This window comes from Mesoplodon densirostris, chromosome 2 (assembly GCF_025265405.1).
Source record: "Mesoplodon densirostris isolate mMesDen1 chromosome 2, mMesDen1 primary haplotype, whole genome shotgun sequence".
NCBI classification, from domain to species: Eukaryota; Metazoa; Chordata; class Mammalia; order Artiodactyla; family Ziphiidae; genus Mesoplodon; species Mesoplodon densirostris.
This window is the reverse complement of record NC_082662.1, coordinates 119,868,366-119,888,372: the sequence shown is the minus strand read 5'-3', so window position 1 is coordinate 119,888,372 and position 20,007 is coordinate 119,868,366. Positions and strand designations below refer to the sequence as shown.

Here is a 20,007-nt window from a genome sequence, read left to right as displayed (position 1 = left end):
GAGTAAGTCGCTTGCTCTGAGTTTTGTAGTTACTGAGAATGTGAACTCAGGAAGTCTGGGAGGAAGGAGGGAGAGAGCGGGACAATTAGGATAACAGGCCTCTGCCCATGGAGAGCTTCTTCAGAGGCTGGTCATGAGCTGATGTTGTACAATCCTGAGAGGGAAGGCTTCCTTAAATTTGTGCTTTAGACACTTCTCTCACCTCACTCTAGTACTGGCCCTGTGGTTAGAATATGGTTGCCTAGAGAGAACTGCAGGATATGGGGCCAGGAATGGTTGCTGCAGCTCAGATAAAGGGTCTTACAACCTAGGAGCTATGGACTAAATGTTTGTGCCTCCCCAACATTCACATGTTGAGGTCTAATCCCAAATGCAATGGTTTTAGGAAGTGGAACATTTGGGAGATGATGAGGTCTTGAGGGTGGAGCCCTCAAGAATGGGATTAGTGTCCTTATACAAGAGACCCCAGAGAGCTCCCTCACCCCTTGTGCTATGTGAAGACACAGTGAGAAGATGGCTGTCTATGAACCAGGAAGCAGGCTCTCACCAGACGCCAAACCTGCTGGTGCCTTGATCCTCGACTTCCCAGCCTCCAGAACTGAATTTCTTGTTTATAAGGCACACAGCCTATGGTATTTTTGTTATAGTGGCCCAAATGGACTAAGACATAAGACTACAGGCAGTGATAGTCCAGCAAGTGTTTTTGAGCAGAGGCATGGCGTGACTCAAGGACTCGAAGAAACATTACTCCAGCAGCAGAGTGGAAGGTGGATGGAAAAGAGACTGAGATATGAGAAGACAGGTCACTAGGGAGCCCAGGTGAGAGCATGAGAGCAGGGACAGCCTGGATGGGAAGAGAGAACAAAGGTGGGAGAAGGTTCAAAGATATTGTTAATAATAAAAATAATCACTAACATCTGTTGAGTAATTGCTGTGGGTAAGGCTTTGTGCTTGGAGTTTTACATACGTTTTCTCTTTTAATCCTCACATCAACCCTATTTGGTTGGTACTCCTATTATCCCCATTTTAGAGATGAGGAAACTGAGTCTTAGTGAGGGAAATGTCATTGGAAGGACCTTCTTTGAAGTTGTGAACATAGGTAGATGCAGTCTTGTGATAGACAGAATCCAAATGAAGTATCATTTAAGTATAGTAATTAAGTACAATAAAAATCTAAAATAATTCGAGTTTTGATATAATGCAGTTGGCAAATTGGGTCTTGTACTCACCCAGCCCCTGTCTTCACACAGAGAGAGCTAATATTCTCACTGGGCCATGAATGCAAAGACACCTAGTTTTGGGAAGCAGAGTGGAGGCAGGTTGGTCCCAGCATCTCCAGTTTCTCAGTGTCCTTGTACCAGACCAGCAAAGGGTGCAAATGACTGGAAAGTCTGGAACCCCTGCTATTGTCTTGGAAATCCAGCCAGTCACAGGCTCCTATTTACTGGGCATTGCCTTCAGGTAGCATCAAACTCCAACCTGGGCTGCAATTTGGATCCTGCAACCATAGTCCCAAATTTAGTTGCATAGATTCACCATGAGCCCCAAACCAGCCCTTCAATAACTTTACAATTAAGATGACCCTGCATTTTACACAACTGCATTTTTTGGACTTCACTTTTAATGTTATGTGGGGTTCTAATATGTACTGTTCCTAAAGATTGGAAGAATATGAAAAGAGTATAGAATTTTGGCAAGTTCAAAGCTCTTTACACCTAAATGGAAAGAGAGTTAAATATCTTAAGAGCAAAAAGAAATGCAAAGGAAAAATCAAGTTCTGTAGCTGCAGGAAGGGGAAAAATTAGGTAATATCACAGTGTGCAAATTGAAGCTAGGGGACAAGGGCACGAGACCAGCCTTTTAGAGGGCATCAACAAAGTAAATAAAGGGACCATCAGCTAAAGTCTCAGTGATATCTGGTCATTAAGCAGCTGTCCTTGGTTGAGAAGGTGGCCCAGGGAATAGTTGGGATTGAGATGATTGTTTCCTTTGTAGTTATGAATCTTTCAATCCTGGAAAGATAAGGAATTCAGAATAGACATGTTCAAGATATAATTTAATACTTTTTGTTTAAGCATATGTATTGTTTAAGAAATTCAGCTTATTAAAGTAATAGTTAACTTTGTGGTTCTGATTTGAACTGTGTTAATTGAGTAATTGATTTACACTGATTTTAGTTGGAAATCTTAAGTATATATGAAGTATTGAATATTTTAAAACAACTTAAGAATTACCATATTTAAAACTTTAATTATTAGATTTATAAGCTCTCTTTAAGTATTTGGGGAGGCTTATTTGTTGATTAAAATACTTTAGAAGGAAATTAAATATATGACATTCAATAGTGAGGTTTGAAGTCCTTAAGGGAATCAATTTATACATTTATAAAACGAGTCAAATATTATCAATAGCCCCTAAAAAGGGTTATTAAAAGTTTCCTCACATGTAAATGGAACAATATGTTTGTAAGCTGAACTGGCCTTAAGGCTGACAGGTTTTTAATTTGTCTGTTTGGTTTTTTTTTAGTAAACTGAATATGAATTCTTTTTTTTTTTTTAAGTATTTGTTTATTTGGCTGGGCCAGGTCTTAGTTGCGGCACACAGCATCTTTGTTGCCACATGCGGGATCTTTAGCTGTAGCACGGGGGATCTAGTTCCCTGATCAGGGATCGAACCCAGGACCCTGCATTGGGATAGCGAACTCTTAACCGCTGGACCACCAGGGAAGTGCTTGAATATGAATTCTTAAAAGCAGTATAACCTATGAATGATTCTTTTAAGCACTAAAACCACCTTCAGGGAAATAAATGATAGTGGGGGAGTCTTACTGACTGGAAGGTAATTTGCTAAGGTCACAGGGCTAGCAAGCAGCAGAGGCAGGATTCAGATCAAAAAGCTTCACACACACCCCACTACACCTGAGGCTAAATCATTCACATAACTTTATTTTTCTATTTATGTGACTTTCCCCCTGGCCTGTGAGCAACATGCTTGCAGAAACTTCTTTTCATCTTTGAATCCCCAGTCTCAGCACAGTGCCTTTGCAGCTCCCAGCAGGAGCTCATATGGGTGTTGAATAATTGAGTGAGGAGAACCCAGTGAGAAGAGCATCCTGGAGCACCCTCAAGAGAGGGTTTCAAGCAGGGAGTGTTCCAATGTCAAATTCCACCAAGCGGTCATATAAGATAAGGACCAAAGGGTCTATAGGATGTGACTGATGGGAGACCGTTGGTGACGTTCTTAAAAGCAACATAGATTCTCTTCAAGTCTTGTTGGGGCACCTAGCCTCCACACACTGAAGGCCAGGGAGATACTTATCAAAGTCCAAGAAGTAAGGGAACCTTATTTCTGACTAGATTGTGACTAGTGACAGGAGACACTAGTCATAATCACATTCTCATGGAGATGTCAGAGGAGTCTGCATAGCCTAGCAAAGCCATCAGGACTCCTTGGTGTGGAGAGGTGGGGAGGGGAGCTCCATACCTGCCCCAGCTGCCCCCTCTCTTTCCATCCACCCATGCACCAGGACTTTTCACACAACTCCCTCAACTGTACCACTAACAGGCCAAGATGGTAAAATGGTATCTGGTGGTCCTTCGTGGTTGGAGGTAGAGGCGGTCCCAAAAGTCTTGTCCCTGGATCCTTCCAGCCTTGTTTCTGTGCTAAAGAAGCTGCAGCCAAGCCTGTGCCTTTCCCATTTTTGTCTTTGGGCCATTCTGGGCTCGTTCTTCTCTGCCTGTTGACTCCGTGTCTGCTCATGGACTTACCAAGCATGTAGGAACTAAGCCCTTACTATATGCTGATACTGAGCTAGTCACTGGAAACTGAAAGGTGAAAAAAGTAGACCTTACCCTCAAAGGGCTGAGAGACTACTAGGAAGAGTATGCAAGTAAGCAGATGTTTATGGTACAGCAGGATGGGTGTTACCATAGTGGCGAGTAGGGGGAAACTGAGAGGCCCAGGTGAGGGCAACTGTTCTAGTGTGGCGTTTCAGGCGAAGCCTTTCTCAAGTCAGTGATGACTTTAGTCGGGGAGCGGGAGGATATTAGAGGGAGGCAGGTGAGCCAGGTGGCAGGGACTAGGGTAGTCCAGTAAGCCAAGTTGCAGGAGTCAATTTACAACAGTGAGAAATCATAAGGTATGTGGGGGGGAGTCCAAGTGTGAGACTCGGTGACAACATGAGGCCAAGCTCATGTCGGGAAGCCAGCAGATCCTGAAGGATTTCATCTGTCAGGACTGTGACCCTGGACTTTACCTTGTAGGGGATGGGGGACCTTAGAAGGGTTTAAAGCAAGGCTGCGACATCGTCAGCTTTGGCTTTTAAATAGCTCACTCTCCTGCCTCTCACACTTCTTTCTTTCATATCCCCTTATTTTCGTAACGTGACTCAAAAGCTACATGTGATGAAAGCGGTGAACTCTAAAAATGGGAAATGTTTGTGGGCTGATATTTACATGCACACGGCCCGTCAGCTGTCGTGAGGCAGGCCAGCCTGCTGCATATTATGGGCCTTTCCCTACTGTGGTCCTTGCTCCTCCCAGGTCTTCTCACTGGTAGGTCTCTCCTTGCCACTGCCTCCCAGGCACCTCTACCTGCCTGCACGTTGGGTTTCTCCAGCAATGGGTCATTTTCACTGAAGATGCTGCCTTGCTGGGAGCCAGACTCTGTGTGTGTGTGTGTGTGTGTGTGTGTGTGAGAGAGAGAGAGAGAGGTGTGTGTGTGTGTGTATGAGGGGTGCGTGTGCTATCATCTCAGACCATGAAAACCCAGATTTGTCCTGTCACTTTCACACTTCTTCTAGTGAGTCACAAGGACCCTGGATGTCCCCAGACAGACCGATGGTGGAGGCATGAGATAGGAGATCTAGGACAGCCAGTTCCAGGACCTCGTCTGCATCTTGCCATTTCAAGCATGATCCTCTTACGCTCTCTCCCCCAAGCCTCTGAGAGTCGCCTTTACTGTGAATTGGGCTTTCCTGTCGCATAAATGACTTCAGTAGGGGATCTCAAAGCCGGCACATTGTGGCTGTTCCTGTCCCTCTGGGTTCTTACTGCTCACTCCCATGCCCCCAAGGACCTGGGTGATGGCAGAAAACAGGCTTGAGAACTGGAGGCCAGAGGAACAGAGTTCTTAAGAAACCCATGGTGAGGGGCCAGATTCTGCTCTTAGTTTCCAGAGTTTCAGCCTTTTGCTTTCATCCTCATTTAGGAAGAAACCAGCTTGCACTGGTTATCAGGGTCACCTGCCTTCAGGGTGGCCACCACCCCAGCATTTAGGGTGTCCCCTAAGCCTGCTGTAGAATCCTTTAAATGTGTTTAAAACTTGGCAGTTTATAAAGAACTTTTACTCAAATTTAAAATAATCTGATCCCGGGCTTCCCTGGTGGTGCAGTGGTTAATAATCCACCTGCCAATGCAGGGGACACAGGTTTGAGCCCTGGTCCGGGAAGCATGGGGAGCAACATGCCGGGGAGCAACTAAGCCCGTGCGCCCCAACTACTGAAGCCCACACACCTAGAGCCCGTGCTCCACAACAAAAGGAGTCACCACAGTGAGAAGCTCGCGCACCGCAACGAAGAGTAGCCCCCACTCACCGCAACTAGAGAAAGCCCGTGCGCAGCAACGAAGACCCAACACAGCCAAATATAAAAAAAAAAATAAATAAATTTATTAAAGAAAGAAATAAATTAAATAATCTGATCCCTACAACAATCTTGTGATATAGATAAGGCAGATAGTATTAAGCATATTTTACAGACGATGGACTGAGAGATTAGGTGACATCTGCTGGCACACAGCTGGTGATCTGTGAGAATGGAAGTCAGCACGGCCCAGCTGTGGGAATGCAGCAGCAGCAAGGAAACTCAGAGAACCACAGTGTCCCCAACCAAAGTCACAGAATTGAAACTCAGAGGCCGGATTCCTGGAAGCTTCCCCTTGCCTCCACTTTCATATCCCTCCACGAAGCAAGCACATCTGTGAGCTTCCCTTCCTCTATGGCATCCAGGCCAGGCCCTTGGAGGTCACTGTTCACAGGGGCATCCCTAGGGCACATGGCAAAAGAATGGGTGAGACAGGTCTTGCCTTAAAAGATGTTCATATTTCTTCGGTTCAATTCCAGGAACATTTATTGAGGCTTCTTGTGTGCTGGTCCTGTGCTGTGTGTGTGTGGTGGGGAAAGGGGTCAGTGGCACACAGGGAGGAATTAGGTGTGGTGCATTCTGCTGCTGGCAGCACAGTGTAGTCAACAGAGCATAAGCTTCGGGGTCAGGCGAACTTGGGTTTCATGTGACTTCTATTGCTTCCTGGATGTTGACTCTGGGCAAGTAATTTTCTTAAGCTCTTTGAGTCTCATGGTCTTCATCTGTGAAGTGGGAATAAAAATACGGACCTTACTAGTTTGCTGGGAAAGTTAAATAAAATAATGTGCTTAACGTACTCAGCAGTGTCTGGCACTTGGCGTTTCATGTACTGATCTGATCCTTTTGTGTCTCTTTCCCTCATTGAATCCAGAAACAGGATTCAGAAAGGGAAGTTCTACACACATCCCACTGCACCTAACCACGTGGCTAAACCATCAGCCTTACTTTACTTTATTGCTCAGATACTAATTCCCTTCTACCTTCTCCTGTCCTTGGGGAGCTCATGAACTATGGGGAAACACAAACAATCCAGCTGTATGAGGCAGAATGAAGTAAAAGCTTTAAACAAAACAAGCCAACAAAAGCACAGGCTGAAGGAAACTAGGAGGAAGGCATGGCCAGACCAGGAGTATGGAGCTCAGCTAAGGCTCCAGAAAGGAAGTAGCACTTGAACTAGGCTTAACGAGTTACTGCACTCAAGGGTGCAAGGGTGAGCATAGCTGCTTGGTCAAGGTGGAATTCCTCCAGGCCAGACTTTAGGTCCTGGGCCAACTTGGGATGAGAAAGATCCATCTGGTGCCAGCACTGCCTTGGCATGCTTCCAGCCGAGTTGCACAATCCTCCAAGTGGAGCCAGAATAACTCCATGGAAGAAATGAACACCAGGCCGTCAAGTGGACTCTGTGGTGGGCACACAGGGTGCTGTACATCCCCCAGTGTGGAATCCCCACTCCCACAAGACAGCAACCACTCTCCTACCCCTCGTCACCACAGCGACTATCACAGGAATTCTCAGTTCAACTTTCAGCAGAAAAACCTCACCACCAGGCCTAGGAATCAGTGATGCAGACAGTGCTTCTGGATTCCAGTTTGAATCAGGACCTGCATCCCTCCCTGGGCCAGGCAGCCTTTTCTCTTTAAACAACTATGCAGCAGACCTGAGTCAGTTTCAGACTTTCTGCCTCCTGGGATTGTGTCAGTGTTGCAAAAATAGAGGTGGGTCACACTGCTTAGGAGTGTTTTTTTTTTACATTTCTCTGCAAGAGCACTGACTAGTTTTGGTAAGGATGCAAACAAGATGCAGTCACCAACTTATTTCAGTGACTTTAAGTATCTTTAATAATACCATAGTGAGGCATTTACTTGCATTATCTCATTTAACACTCACAAAATCCTGGAAGATGGCACTCCCTGTTCCACAGGTGAGAAAACCAGGACTCAGAGAGGTTAAGTAACCTGCCAAAGATCACACAGCTAGCACCTGGTAGAGCAAGGGCTTGAACTTGGGCAGTCTGACAAGTGCCCTAGTGTTACACTCTTCTCTCAAGGGCAGTATAGGCTGGTATCCAAATGACTGTCCCACTGACCACGCTTAACCTGGCTTGGCTAGCACAGCACCAGCCCTCCTGCTCTGGAAAGATACGTTCCCAGATTCCTGGCTGGGCCTCACAGGAGCTGGCTTTTGTTTCAGAAGTGGCCGAATAAGCAATTATGGGGGATACTGGAAAGCAGTTCCTGCTGTGGATGGAGCTGGGCTAAGTGAGTTCTGGTCCTATTCCCTGAATGGGCAAGAGAGTGACTCACAGAAACAGCAGAAATCACTGCCCCCATAGGCCCCTCCCAAGAATTTTGCTTACTCTCCATGACACTTAGTACCTGCAACCCTTTGGACAGCCTTCACTGATTACTTCCTTATATGTTAATTAATGTAAGTGCTGAAGGAGACCACTTTGGTGTGGAGGAGTGACCAAATTGTGTTCTAGTTCTATCCCTAACTAGCTATGTAGTCTTGAGTAAGGCACCTAAGTTCTGTGGGTCTCTGTTTTCTCACCTATAAAATAGGAATAATAATCATGGCCCTGACTCTCTCTCTCAGGCCTGTTGTGAGCCTCCAATGTAATAGGCTGCCTCTGAACCCTCTGTTCTGTGTTTGCAGGACCACTGGCTTCCAGAGAGGACTCAGCCCCTTTGGTGGTAACTGGGACCCTAGGGGGGTCTGTCATTTTGCCCCTGCAGCTGCAGGATGGACAGCAGGTGGAGAGCATCTACTGGATGTGTCGTTCCATCCCCGGGGTAATAGCCACGGTAACCTTGGTAGAAGCTGGAGGGCCAGACACCTTTTACCAGGCAGAAACGCAGTACTGGGGTTGTTTGAGTGTGGTGGGCCCAGGCTGCTCCCTGCAGATCAGCCACCTGAGCTGGGAGGATGCAGGGTCCTACCAAGCCCATGTTAATCTGTGGAGTTCCCGCATCACCCACGCCTGGGAGTACAGCCTGCACGTCTATGCTGAGTGTCTGGGGCATGGTAACAGGTGGGTGTGTGTGGTGACTGTCTTTCAGTCATTTTTATAGCCTTTCCCACTTCCCTTTTGGTTACATTTATAATTTTCTTTCTAATTACAAGGCTAACACATGCTCACTGGGGAAAAACATGGAAAGTAGAGTTACCTGGGAGAATATCCTGAAAAATCTCGGGGCCCAGGACGTGTCCCAGACCAATTGCAGCAGCAGAACCGCTGGGTCTGGGCAGAGAATGGTATTTCAGGCCCTGAGAACTGGCTTCTGCCACAACCTATTTGTGTGGCCTTGAGCTTCCTCCTTGCTAAAATAGGAACACTACCTTCTGTGAGAATAAAATTCATGGGAAAGAGCTTTGTAAAGCTCTGTACAGATGTACGAGAACACTATTATCATATTCATTAAGGAAATTTAAACAACTGTTTTATCAGGGGAAACTACAAAGGGGACAAGGAGTCGGGGGGCGCCAGGCATACGCAGCAGCAAGATAGGCCAGTGAAGACACAGTCAGGTACTTTTAGATTCAAACAGCTTATTACTTATATAGGTAGTGAGAGGGAGAGGGACCAAAGGTCCCAGATCCCTGGGTCTTCATCCCACACCCCAGAAATGATGACACTGAGAAAAAAGGGACCGGATGAACATAATGGGGGTTGCTGAGAAACAAATTCTAGACTGCAGAGAAGTTTTGTAGTCAGCAGCTCTGTTCTGCGGGGGTGGAGCAGGAAGCCCTGCAACTCATGACAAACTACTCATGACAGCCTCCCAGGAGGGACCAGTGGGAGGCCGGTGGGAGATGGCTTCAAGGTAATTCCTCACAGGCCACCCTCCTGTCATGTTCTGGGAGGATCACAAGGCCTTTTGCAAGACTCGGATTAGCTGTGATTCTAGTCTTTGCTTGAGGAACAAGGATGCCATGGATGGCAAGTTCACCAGGCAAGGTCACCATGTTGCCATGGCAGAGTTGTTCCTCTACAGTGGGTAGCAGGAAAGGTACCAGTGATGAATGAGGATGAACACAGGAAGCTAAGTGATGGAGAGAAAGTGGATATCCTTCTCAGACATTTTCCTGGGTTATGTGACAGGAAATATTCCTATTAGATGAAGGCATTATTATTTTTTTTAAGTCGGGGATGATGGAATTGCCAAGGTCAGGTTCACATGGCTGGGGAGAAAGCATTTCTGCCATAAATTGGCCTGGAATGGCTGTGGCCCGTTCCTCAGACAGGGCAAGGGAACATGGGTGAGGGGCTGCTGGGACCTGGGGTAGGACTGTTCACCCCAGGGGTGGTGGGAGAGCCCTCTCACTGCTGATGGTCATTCTGGCAGGATGAGCTCAGTGTGGATTCTGGGCAGGATATAAAGCTGTGCTAACCAATCAGAGGTGGGGTCTTCCAGAGAGGGCTCCTGGGGCAAGAGTGGTGATAAGGGGCCAGGCTTTCATCCTTCACAGGGTATTTCCCAAGTCACTGGCGGTTCGTGACAGGCTTGCTAACAGGCAGGAAAGGGGTTTTGATTTCTAGGCTAAGAAGACTGAGTCTCAGAGAGAAAAAAATGACATACCCGTGACAGAGAGCTAGAAAGATGCAGAGAGCTGGGAATAGAACTCAGGTACCCCAATGCCACACCCCGGATTTCTCATATGTCCCTGTATTTATCTTCCTGAGCTTGAGAGGACACTGAGGAGACAAGGGCCTGCAGGAGGGGTCTCAGGGGAAGAGTTTGGATCCCAGAGCCTGGTCTATGGCAGACACATTGGAGTGAGACGGCAGAACGTTACCCAGCAGTGCACATGTCCAGCTTGCCCTCTCCTGGGGGACATTCTGGGCTGTGTTGTCCTATTTTGCACAGTTGAGTTGCCCCTGGGGCTACTGTCAGGTGGACCCCAGGGCAGAGGCCCAATAGCAGAGCAGCCTTCTCCCAAGCCTCGTGACTTTGTTGCCTGTCCTGATCGTCTGTTGTCTGCAACTGCTCTTGCTGCTGCCCTCAAACCGTCCTGATTCTGGCCTGAGGAGGCAGGTTGGCAAATAACGAGACTCTGGATACCTTAAGGAGAGCGTCTGGGTGCCTGGTCCCAGGGTGAGAAGGGATGGAGTGGAGGCGGAAGGGAATGCAAGGACGTAGGAGAAACCTCAAAGGCATAGGGCCACATCCTCTGGGAGCCTGGTTCAGCATCTGGAAGCTCAGTGTATACTGCAGAGCCCCCTACTGGGGAAAGATGTAATTACAACATGGTTCCTTGCTTGCCCGTACAGGCAGCCTTCATCTACTCAGTGCAGGGTGGGAATTCAGCTTTGAGGTCAGATCCATTGGATTTGGGATCGATGAGACTCTGGGCAAGTAACTTAAATAGAGTAGATATAACACCTTCGCTACCTACTTCATAAGATTGTTCTGGGAATCTTAGGAGATATTAAGTGACATGCCTTATAAAGCCCAAAGCTTGAGAATAGACGTGGCCAGCTTCTGCCTCTGTTGTTCCTTATGTGTATTCAGGGTGGTGCAGGGTCTTGGCAGCCACGCCTCCTGCTTCTGCCCTGTGAAGGGAAGGTCCAGAGCCGTGTTCCAGTCCTCCGTTGGCTCTTTGTTGCGCACACAGAGCAGCTGGCCCGGCCCCGTGTCACACTGAGCTCCAGGATGAGTGGGAATGGACACTGCCTCGTCATCCTAACATGCATGGCAGAAAGCAGAGGAGGCACTGTGACTACAGCTGGACACCCCTGGGGCCCCGGACTGTTGTATCCCACGGAGGGTCTGTCCTCAGTGTCTCCTTGAGACCTGGGAACAGTGCTCTGAACTTTACCTGCGTGGACAAGAACTCGATCAGTAACAGCAGCTCCCTCCCTGTCTTGGTGCCGCCCTCATGCACAGGTACCTGAAACCCAAGCACACACCCTGACTGGCAGCTCTGGAGTGGACAGAAGCTGGAGGAAGGAGTCTTGTCCCCTTCAGGCCCCGAGGAGAGGGGCGAACACCCTTGAGAGAGTGGGGGGGCCAGGGTTGGTCCGTGTGGTCAGGGGAGAAGAAGGAGACCCGCTGGAGCTGATGGGGAGGCTGGAGGGGTCTGGGCAGGAGGCGTTGGATGGGACCTGTGGCTGCCCCAAGTGGCCAGGGAGGCCCTGACGTTGAAGCTGTGGTTTTCTCTCTCCATCTGCAGGACCAGGAATCCTGGGAGAGGAATCAGTAGGGGAGATAGTGATCAGCATCCTTGGGAAGTTGGCCACTCTGCCCCTGGAGGTCCGGTGGGGCAGGAGGTTGAAAAGGTTACCTGGAGCTCTCCAGGGCTTGTGGCTATTTTGCAACCAGGACTGGCAGGCAAACCAATCCTGGTTGCTGGGACGCAGGGACCCAAGAGCAGGAGAGTGAGTGTCCTCTGCCATGACTACTCCCTTCAGATCAGCTCCCTGAGGCTGCAGGACTCTGGCTCCTATAAATCCCGGATAACTCTGCAGAGTCCTCTCACCAACATCACCAAGGATTTCACCCTGCGTGTCTATGGTGAGGGGGGTGGGTAGAGGGCCTACGTTTGAACTCTGACCTTTCTTCTCCTCTGCTTGGCCAGGCCAGAGCCTTCTCATAGCTTGAACTATCCCTTCTTGGAACAGAGAGTTTGCAAGAGCCCAATATCACGGCCAGCTCTCAGGTCATGAAGGATGGGACCTGCTTCATCACCCTGGCTCGCTGGATGGACCAGGCTGGAGAGGATATTAAGTATAGCTGGGACCCCGAAGGCCAGGGGGCAGTTGTGTCTCATGTGGGGACCACTCTCAGCATGTCCTGGAGACCTGGGGTCAGTGACAGGTATCGCTGTACTGCCAAGAACCCCAGCAGCCAGAGCTCCAGCTCCATCCCTGTCAGGCCCCTCTGCTCAGGTAACTGCTTCCTTCTGAGAACCTTTCACTGCAGACTCGGTCCAGATTCACAGCATCCCTGCCTGCCTTCCTCAGGGTTCTAGGAGTGGTTAAAGAAAAATAGGGCAGGATTAGCTTGCAGGAGGGAGCATCTCTGGGGTGGCAGGAGACGAGGGTTCTGGCACTACCATCCCGCTCTGCCCACCTTCTGTCGGCCCCAAACCCCCATGCCTGGACTTGCAGCAGACTCAGCTGGGTATTGGCTCATTCCCAGGACTCCCTGAGGGAAGGTGCTTCCCCCATCCCCACTCAGTCCTGCAGAGCCCACCGAGGAGGGGTCCCAGACCTCCTTGCCTGTGTCCTCAGGGAAGCCTCAGCCGCTACTCCTGCCTAGAGCTGCTCCGAGAGGGTAACAGGGCTGTGCTCCTCCGGTGGGCAAGGGTGGCCTCTCCTGGTTTCCACAGGCCATGAAAGGAAACTGCCTCGGTCCAAACACACCTGTTCCTCTCCTCTTCTCCACTGACCTCTGAAACAGTGGTCTCTGCTCCCTGTCTCTGGTTCCTCACCAGCCGTTCACTCCTCAACCCCTTGTTGCTGGTTTGCCCCAGTAGCATCCTGATAGGTAAGCTCAGGGGCTACTCCTCAATTCTGTTACCCTTGAGCTGCTCTCCTCAGCCACATGGGCTGCTCTCTCCTGGACCTCTTCTCTCGGGTCACAGTCCTTCCCAGGACCGATATTGCCCCATGCCCATGCCACTCCCCACACTTCTTGTTTTCTTCCTGTTGCCAAAGGCAGAAAGCTGGTTATTTAGAGCCCTCGTCTTCCTCACGCTACCAGCCATTGCTCACACCTTCCTCACTTCACGTATTCCTCACCTGGTCTCCTAACTCCCCTCTCCTCCCAATCATCCTCCTGACTGTGCTGCTACGGGGTTAATTCTAAATGAAAGCCATGCTTGTGTTTCTTTTCGTTTAAAACCCTACGATGTCTGCCCACTAGCTAAGGTATAAATATTTTTGCACCTCTTTCTTCATTAAGCAACATGCATTTACAGAGCATTTTTAAGGCACCCTGTGTTGTTCTAGTCATTGAAGATACAGTGAAGAAGAGGTCTGGATATATTCCCACCCCTTGGGGAACTCACCATTACAATCATTACTATCTGCAGCTAACCCTAGGAAATGACTTTAGGAGAGCACTGAGCGTGCTGTATAATGGCCTTTGTGCATGTGTCTGTCTTCTCCATTGAACCATGACAAAGCCCATGCTTACCCTTCTCTGCATCTCCAATACACAGCATGTAATAGGTGTCTGAAGTGTGAATCTGACAAGATTTTAAGGGGCAGCCTATGCTGGGTGTAATGGGACACAAGGAAACAGGATAATTGGCTTCAGACATTAACATTCTCCCTCCTTCTCTATGGGGCCTGGAGGACATCTCAGCTCCATCCCCAGATCCAGCTTCCTCAAGGGGTCTCCAGCCCACTCACACCTCTGACTTTTCTTCCTGGAATACTCCTTCCCCTGTTTCCCATTTCTTTTCTTCTCTTCCTTTTATCCAATTCCTAACCTGTGATCATTGTTTATTCAGGTTCCTTCCTACTCTGCTCCTTGAGGAAAGAGTTTCTTCTCTTTTTGATCCTGGGAGCTTTGCAGATTAAACAGATTTCACCTTGACACGTGGAGAAGCCAAGAGGAAGAATGTGAGAAGAGGGTCACCCTGTGAGACACAGAGATAAGGAAGTCTACACACAGAGAGAGGAGTGTGACCTGATACCAGCATCTCCTGGTGTGAGTGAGAGAGAGACATCAATTCTGATTAAGTGTAAAACTGATGTCTTTTGCAAACTGAGTTCAAAACAAACAAGAAACTGCTACATATCTTCAGTTTAAAATAATCTGTTTATGTCTTGTTTAACTGTTTTATTAAAGTGTTCAGAAAGAAAAGAGGGCTTATTCACATAAGAAAAATTGAATGGTTTGAAACATAGTTAATATATAATGATAATGCATAATTAACAAAACTATTACATTTTGTGCATATACATTATTTTTTGTTAAAATTTAAGTAAATGGGCTCAGAGGGCTCAGATTCAACTTAAATTTCGTCTCCTTGGAGCAGCCTTTGACCACCTTATTGAAGCGGATCTTACTTCTTATTCATAGTCATTGTACCCAGTTCAGATTTGTCAAATTATCACAATTTGTAAATATATATTTATTTGTTAGTTGTCGTGGTCTGAACGTGGGTTGGAAAATAATTTTTAGACACAACGCAGAATGTAAAGATAGAATTTATTGGAGGGAAGTGTCGCTGCCAGAACAGCGTGTTGACTTCCTAGTAGTCTGGGACAGTCAAGCCCGAACATGTGCTATTGCTCAGTTTTTATAGCCAGAAAACAAAGGAATGGTCCAAGGTGAAAATTTCATTTACTGATTGGTCAAGGCACATATAACTTCCTTCTATAGGGTGGGAATGGGACAGTACATATGCCTTTCTTTATTTGGGACAGGTCCTGTTGCCCAGGTGGGCATCGCCCAGCTGGGCTCAGGAATTTCATAACCATTACCACATGGTGGGGAGGGCAATTAAGAGTCTGGTAGGGGGTGTAACGCTGACACTTTTCCAGGCAGCATCGTCCTTTATCCTTGAAGCCTCATTGTCCTTGGAGCACCACATTAGTTTAATTGTTTATTGTCTGTCTCCCCCACAAGACATTCAGCCCATGAGGACAAGAACTGTATCTATTTTGTTTACAACTGTAAACCCAAAGGGTGATAGAGTTCTTGGCTTGTGGTAGAGATTTCAATATTTTTTTAATGCATGAATAAGTAGATGGGTTAGAGTTGAGAACATTCTTTTTAAGATTTGAAGACTATCAGGAAGTTTCATAAAAATCTGGGCCCTATACCATTGTGTGTGTGTTTTTCTTTCTGCTTTTGATAAAGGAAGAAGAAAATGGGATCTTTAGCCTAAAATTTCCTTGAGTTCTCAACAGCTAGCAAAAGAAAGAAGTTAAAATAAGAAGAAAGTCTTTTCTAGGAGGTTCTGACAGCAAGCTGCTCTGAAGTGCTAAATAGGTTGATCTAGAGTTTGAACCATATATAAACAATGGAGCCAAAATCATAATTTAGGTGTGAGAGAGACCTTGAACATCTCCTTCTCTTTTTTCACTCTCAGCTGATTACGTTGGTTCCTATTTCACTTACAATGAGGATTGACAAACTCCACCCATTACACACAAATCTTCTAGTCAAGTAGTTAGTGATTTATTCTGAAATGTGAATGGGTTGCTGGAATCACAAGATATTTGAGGAAAACCTCAGTTGAGAAAGACAGTCTCCAAACAAACAGAATCAATTTAAAAAAAAAAGGGAATTTGGAAGAGAGATAATGCAGGGAGCAAGAGAAAATGAAATAAAAGCCCCTAAACCTGTATTTAATATTCTTAGAAACACATGAGAAGACATTACATTTTTAGAAAGGAGTGGGGAGCTTCTCAAGATGGCAAAGGAGTAAGATGTGGTGCTCACCTTCTCCCCACAGATCTACCAAAAATACATCTATATGTGGAATGACTCCCACAGAACCTCCATTGAAAGCTGGCAGAAGGCCTCAGACTTCCAAAAAGGCAAGAAAATCTCCACATAACCAGGTAGGGCAAAGGAAAAAGAAAAAAAAAAAAAAAAAGAGACAAAGGAATCGGGATGGGACCTGCACCTTTGGGAGGGAGCTGTGAAGGAGGAAAAGTCTCCACTCACTAGGAAGCCCCCCCACTGGCGGGGATTGGTGGGGAGCTTCAGAGCCTCAGAAGAGAGCACAGCAACAGGTGTGCGGAGGGCAAAGCAGAGAGACTCCTGAACAGAGGGTCAGTGCTGACCAGCTCTCCCCAGCCTGAGACGCTTGTCTGCTCGCCCGCTGGGGTGGGTGGTGGCTGAGTGCTGAGGCTCGGGCTTCAGAGGTCTGAGGTTGGCTGTGTGAAGACAGCCTGAGCGGGCTTAATGCACCACAGCTGAGGGAGTCTGGGAAGAAAACTGGGCCTGCCAGAGAGGCAAGAGACCACTGTTGGGGGATGCGCAAGGAGAGGAGCAGGCTTGCCATAGGAGCTTCTATCTCTGTGCACTCACAGGTGGCAGGGCACCACCTACACAAGCTCCAGGGGCAGGCGTGAGTTGCAGCTGCTATCTTGGACCCCAGAGGCAGGTTTGCTGCTGCCCCTACCACCAAAGGTCCTGTGAGCAAGAGCAGGTCACTGCCCACACCTTTCCAGGAGCCTACGTAGCCTGCCACTGCCGAGAGCCCTGCGATCTGGGGCCAAATTCCCCAGGAGAGCTCACAGCATGCCTCAGGCTGTTGCAACTTCCTGCTGGTCTCTGCCACCACAGGCAGTCCTCACACATCCCAGCTGTGACTGCCGTATCCCTCCCTCTCCCTGGCCTGAGTGAGCAAGTAAGCCCTAATCAGCCGCTGCTTTTGCCCCTCTTGCCTGGGCGGGGAACAGATGCCTGAGGGTGGTCCACAAGCAGAGGTGGGGCCAAAACCAAAGCTGAGCCCCAGGGGCAGTGCAACCAAAGAGGAAGGGAAATCTCTCTGTGCAGCCTCAGGAGCATCCAATTAAACCCCCACAATCTGCTTGGTAAACCTTGCATCTATAGAATATCTGAATAGACAAGTGTTCCCACAATTAAGGCTGTGGACTTTGCAGGTAACTGTGGACTTTGGAGGCAAGGACACCCAGGAGTTGGGACAGTTCAGAGTCTGAGCTGGCCCCAAAGTGCCTACAGCTGGTCCAGAGAACTACCTAGAGGTTTTGGAGGACTTCAGGTGGAGGCAGGGATTCACTGTGGCTCACTGAGGGGGCAAGGACACTGACAGTTGAAGCCTCAGGAAAATGTTATCATTTTTACAATTATTTTTGTTGTTGTTGTTGTTGGTTTTTTTCTGTCATTGTCCTTTATCTTATTCTTTTGTTTTTTACATATTTTTTCTTTTCTTTTTATGCTTTTATTTTTAATGTATTTTAAAATATTTTTCTATTTTTACTTTACTTTTTAGTTATATTATGTTTTTTCCTTGTTTTTGTCTTTTTTCTTTGGTTGGCTTTGAATTTATCTTTTTTAAACTATATTTTCTATTTTTACTTTATTTTTATTTATTTATTTATTTTGCGGTATGCGGGCCTCTCACTGTTGTGGCCTCTCCCGTTGCGGAGCACAGGCTCCAGATGTGCAGGCTCAGTGGCCATGGCGCACGGGCCCAGCCGCTCCATGGCATGTGGGATCTTCCCGCACCAGGGCACAAACCCATGTCCCCTGCATCGGCAGGTGGACTCTCAACCACTGCGTCACCAGGGAAGCCCTTCTATTTTTACTTTACTTTTATCTTGTTTTGTGTTTTTTCCTTTTATTTTCTTATTTCTTTTATTTTGTTTTTATATTTTTTTGATCATTTTGTGTGTTTGTTTTATGCTTTTTTGCCTTTTTTTTTTACTTTCTGCTTTTGATTTGTTTTTTGTCTTTGTTAGTTTCATTTTTATTGTTTGTTTTCGTTTTCAGGTTCATTTACTGTTTGGTCGCTCTCTGCTTTTTAGTTATCTCTCTTTTCCTTTATTTTCTGTTTTTGTGTGTCTGTGTGTTTCTTTGTGTGTTTTTGTCTGTTTGGTTTTGCTTTTACCATTTGACTTGGGGTTTTGTTTGTCTGTTCATTTTCTTTCTTTCTTCCTTTTTTTTCTTCCAAGCCACGTGGCTTGTGGGGTCTTAGTTCTCTGGCCAGGCTTTGGGCCTGAACCTCTGAGGGGGGAGAGCCAAGTCCAAGACGCTGGACCACCAGAGAACGTGTGGTCTCAGGGAATATTGATCAGTGAGAGCTCTCCCAGAGGTCTCCATCTCAACACTAAAACCCGGCTCCACCCAAAGGGCAGCAAGCTCCAGTGCTGGATGCCCCACACCAAACAACTAGCAAGACAGGAACACAATCCCACCCATTAGCAGTCAGGATGCCTAAAGCCATACTAAGCTCACAGACACCCCAAAGCATACTAACATGCACATTATAGGGGTCTCAGAAGGAGAAGTGAGAGAGCAAGGGGCAGAGAACATTTTTGAAGTCATAATAGCTGAAAAATTCCCTAAGATGAGAAAGGAAACAGAAACACAGGTCCAGGAAGTCCCAAACAGAATCAGTCCAAAGAGGAACACACCAAGATGCACTGTAATTAAAATGTCAAAAATTAAAGATAAAGAGAGAATATTAAAAGCAGCAAGGAAAAGCAACAAGTTACATTCATGGAAACTCCCATATATCACCTGATTTTTCAGCAGAAACACTGTAGGCCAAAAGGGAGTGGCCCAATATATTTAAGGTGATGAAAGGGAAAAACCTACAACCAAGAATACTCTACCCAACAAGGCTCTCAATCAGTTTTAATGGAGAAATCAAAAGTGTTACAGACAAGCAAAAGCTAGAAGAGTTCACACCACACCAGCTTTATAAGAAATGTTAAAGGGACTTCACTAAGTGAAAAAGAAAGGCCACAACTAGAAACATGAAAGTTATGAAAGGAAAAATCTCATTGGTAAAGGCAAATATACAGTAAACATAGCAGATCAGCCATGTATAAAGTGAGTAGGAAAGGTAAAAGACAAAAGTAGTAGAATCATCTCTATCTGCAATAAATAGTTAAGGGATACACAAAACAAAATGATGTAAAATATGATGTCAAAAACAGTAAACATGGGCCTCCCTGGTGGCGCAAGTGGTTGAGAGTCCGCCTGCCGATGCAGGGGAAACGGGTTCGTGCCCCGGTCTGGGAGGATCCCATATGCCGCGGAGCGGCTGGGCCCGTGAGCCATGGCCGCTGAGCCTGCGCGTCCGGAGCCTGTGCTCCGCAACGGGGGAGGCCACAACAGTGAGAGGCCCGCATACCACAAAAAAAAAAAAAAAAAAAAAAAAAAAAAAAAAAAAAAAAAACAGTAAACATGAGGAGGGGATAAAAATTCAGGGTTGTTAAAATGTATTTGAACTTAAGAGATCAGCAACTTAAAACAATCACAGATAGATAGATAAATAGTTATGTACAGTGCGGAGAATATAGTTAATAACTATGTATCTTTGAATGGTGACATACTGTAACTAGACTTATCCTGGTGATTATTTTGAAATGTAAAGAAATACCAAATCACTATGTTGTGTAATAGGAACTAACATAGTGTTGTAGGTCAATTATACCTCAAAAACAAACAAACAAACTTATAGAAAAAGAGAGCAGATTTGTGGTTACCCAAGACAGTGAGGTGGGGGGAGGGAGAATTGGATGAATTGGTGGTCATAAAGTACAAACTTCCAGTTATAAGATAAATAAGTACTAGGGATGTAATATATAGCATGATAAATATAATTAACACTGCTGTATGTTGTATGTAAAAGTTGTTAAGACAGTAAATCCTAAAAGTTTTCATCCCTAGGAAAAAAGTTTTTTTCTATTTCTTTAGAAATAG

The 20,007-nt window shown here is 46.7% G+C and overlaps 1 protein-coding gene across 1 annotated transcript; it reads left to right on the top strand.

Annotated features, from left to right (window-relative positions):
* Positions 1-4,453: 4,453 nt before the first annotated feature.
* On the top strand, positions 4,454-14,187 carry LOC132503805 (T-lymphocyte surface antigen Ly-9-like; the record flags this gene model as incomplete). Its single annotated transcript, XM_060120617.1, is given in 6 exon segments — positions 4,454-4,553; positions 8,297-8,665; positions 11,258-11,359; positions 11,362-11,529; positions 12,264-12,530; positions 14,102-14,187. Coding segments are annotated over 6 exon segments (1,092 nt in total), but the record flags the coding sequence as incomplete, so codon positions are not given.
* Between the last annotated feature and the right edge of the window lie 5,820 nt (positions 14,188-20,007).